Below are 1,517 nucleotides of genomic sequence, written 5' to 3' on the forward strand. Positions count from 1 at the left end.
TGCTTCAACCCTGTGTGTTCTTCTCTCCCTTACAAGGATGCGGGTCTCTACCAGCTGCCCCCATCGTTACTGCGGAGACTGTATGACAGTTATGACAGCCGCTCTGTCTCCCTGGAAGATTTGCTGAAAGTGCTGAGCAAGGCGAGTGTGGGTAAGAGGTGGCCCTGGGGAGGGTGGGAGGGGCGGGATTGTGACCCCTTTAGGTGGGTGGGAGACGAGGGATGGTGAGTCGGTAAGAGCTGTGATCTTATCCCCTCTAATTGTCACTGTCACTTTCCTGTATCCACTCCTCCTTTTCATATTTTTTCTTGGTTTCTTAGATCCTAAGCAAACATCACTTCCCCAGAAACGTGAGTAGCCTCTTCTCCCTCCCCATCTCTGCTGACCACTTACCTGGAGCTCCCTAAGCCTGGGGGCCAAGGGACCATTTTGGCTGGCCCTATTCAGCTGGTACAGACAGTGGGCTGGCTGCAATTGCTCACCCGGCAGTCCTAAGCAGGAGAGGTGACCGGGCAATAGGAGGAAGTAGGCGTGAGGGTGGCAGCTGGGGTTGGGGACTCTCCATGACTGGTGGGCCAGTAGGACCAAGAGGATCTCCAGTGGCTATGAAGATGCTAAGCCAGGCACCTTCTGGAGCAGAGAATTCTTACAATACGGAGGAGGAAGAGATGGGTGGAGAGGGTGGGTATAGAATAGGGCTGCTAGTTGTAAGGGGTCAGGCTGGGCAAGACCAGAAACCCAATCTCAGAAGTCCTGACCCAAGCGTGTTTGGGGAAAGCATTTCTCTTTCTGTTGACAGTCTTGACCTTTTCTGCAGGTGACATGCATGATTTCTTTGTGGGACTCATGGGCAAGAGAAACAGCCGGCCAGGTAGGAGTGCACGGTGGTACACTGGAAGGGGTGAGGACTGGTGAAGAGGGGACAAGCCGGGGGCCTCTTGTTTATCACCAAAGGGAAAAAGAAGGCTTTTCTTAGTTGAAGTGAGTGATCCTTGGACCCTTCTCATAATTAGTTTGAATCCACAGTTGAGCATTCCCTGGCACAGGGTAGGGGGCCTTTCTAAGATAGTACTGCTGCTGCTGAGAGGGAAGGACAGGGAGGCTTTGCTTCTCCCCTTCCCCCCAATTCTGTCTCCTCACCAGCTCTTCGCTGTTGGGTCAGGGTGAAGGTCACATCTTCTTTAACCACACTGTTTTCTTCCTCCCAGACGCTCCTACTGATGCAAATCAGGAGCGCATCCCCAACTTGGGCACGCTCAAGTATCCCCCCAGTGCAGAATGAGGTAAGGACTGTTGGCTGGATAGAGGAGAGGGACTGGGTACATGTGTGTGTGTGGGGGGGCGAGGGGTCACCAGTTGTGCATATCCTTGGATGCTACAGACATTAATGCTCATAAATTTCACTGGCAGTAAAATACACTGCCAGTGTCCAGCACACTGTTGGTTATGCACAAAGGCACTAGTAGCACATGTACACACACATGTGCCCACCCCTCTTTTTCCTCTCTTTCCCCTGT

At 52.7% G+C, this 1,517-nt stretch overlaps 1 protein-coding gene across 1 annotated transcript in view; it reads left to right on the forward strand.

The window, feature by feature from the left end:
* TAC3 (tachykinin precursor 3) overlaps nucleotides 1-1,282 on the forward strand; it is a gene marked incomplete at both ends in the record, with an annotated part of 4,859 nt that extends 3,577 nt beyond the window's left edge. Inside the window, 4 exons of the mRNA XM_080704846.1 lie at nucleotides 37-151; nucleotides 321-350; nucleotides 818-871; nucleotides 1,209-1,282. Coding sequence (XP_080560972.1) covers nucleotides 37-151; nucleotides 321-350; nucleotides 818-871; nucleotides 1,209-1,282 — 273 coding nt within the window. The remainder of the gene's footprint in view (nucleotides 1-36; nucleotides 152-320; nucleotides 351-817; nucleotides 872-1,208) is intronic.
* Nucleotides 1,283-1,517: the final 235 nt, after the last annotated feature.

Source organism: Muscardinus avellanarius (genome assembly GCF_963383645.1).
Source record: "Muscardinus avellanarius genome assembly, chromosome: 11".
In the NCBI taxonomy this organism is placed as follows: Eukaryota; Metazoa; Chordata; class Mammalia; order Rodentia; family Gliridae; genus Muscardinus; species Muscardinus avellanarius.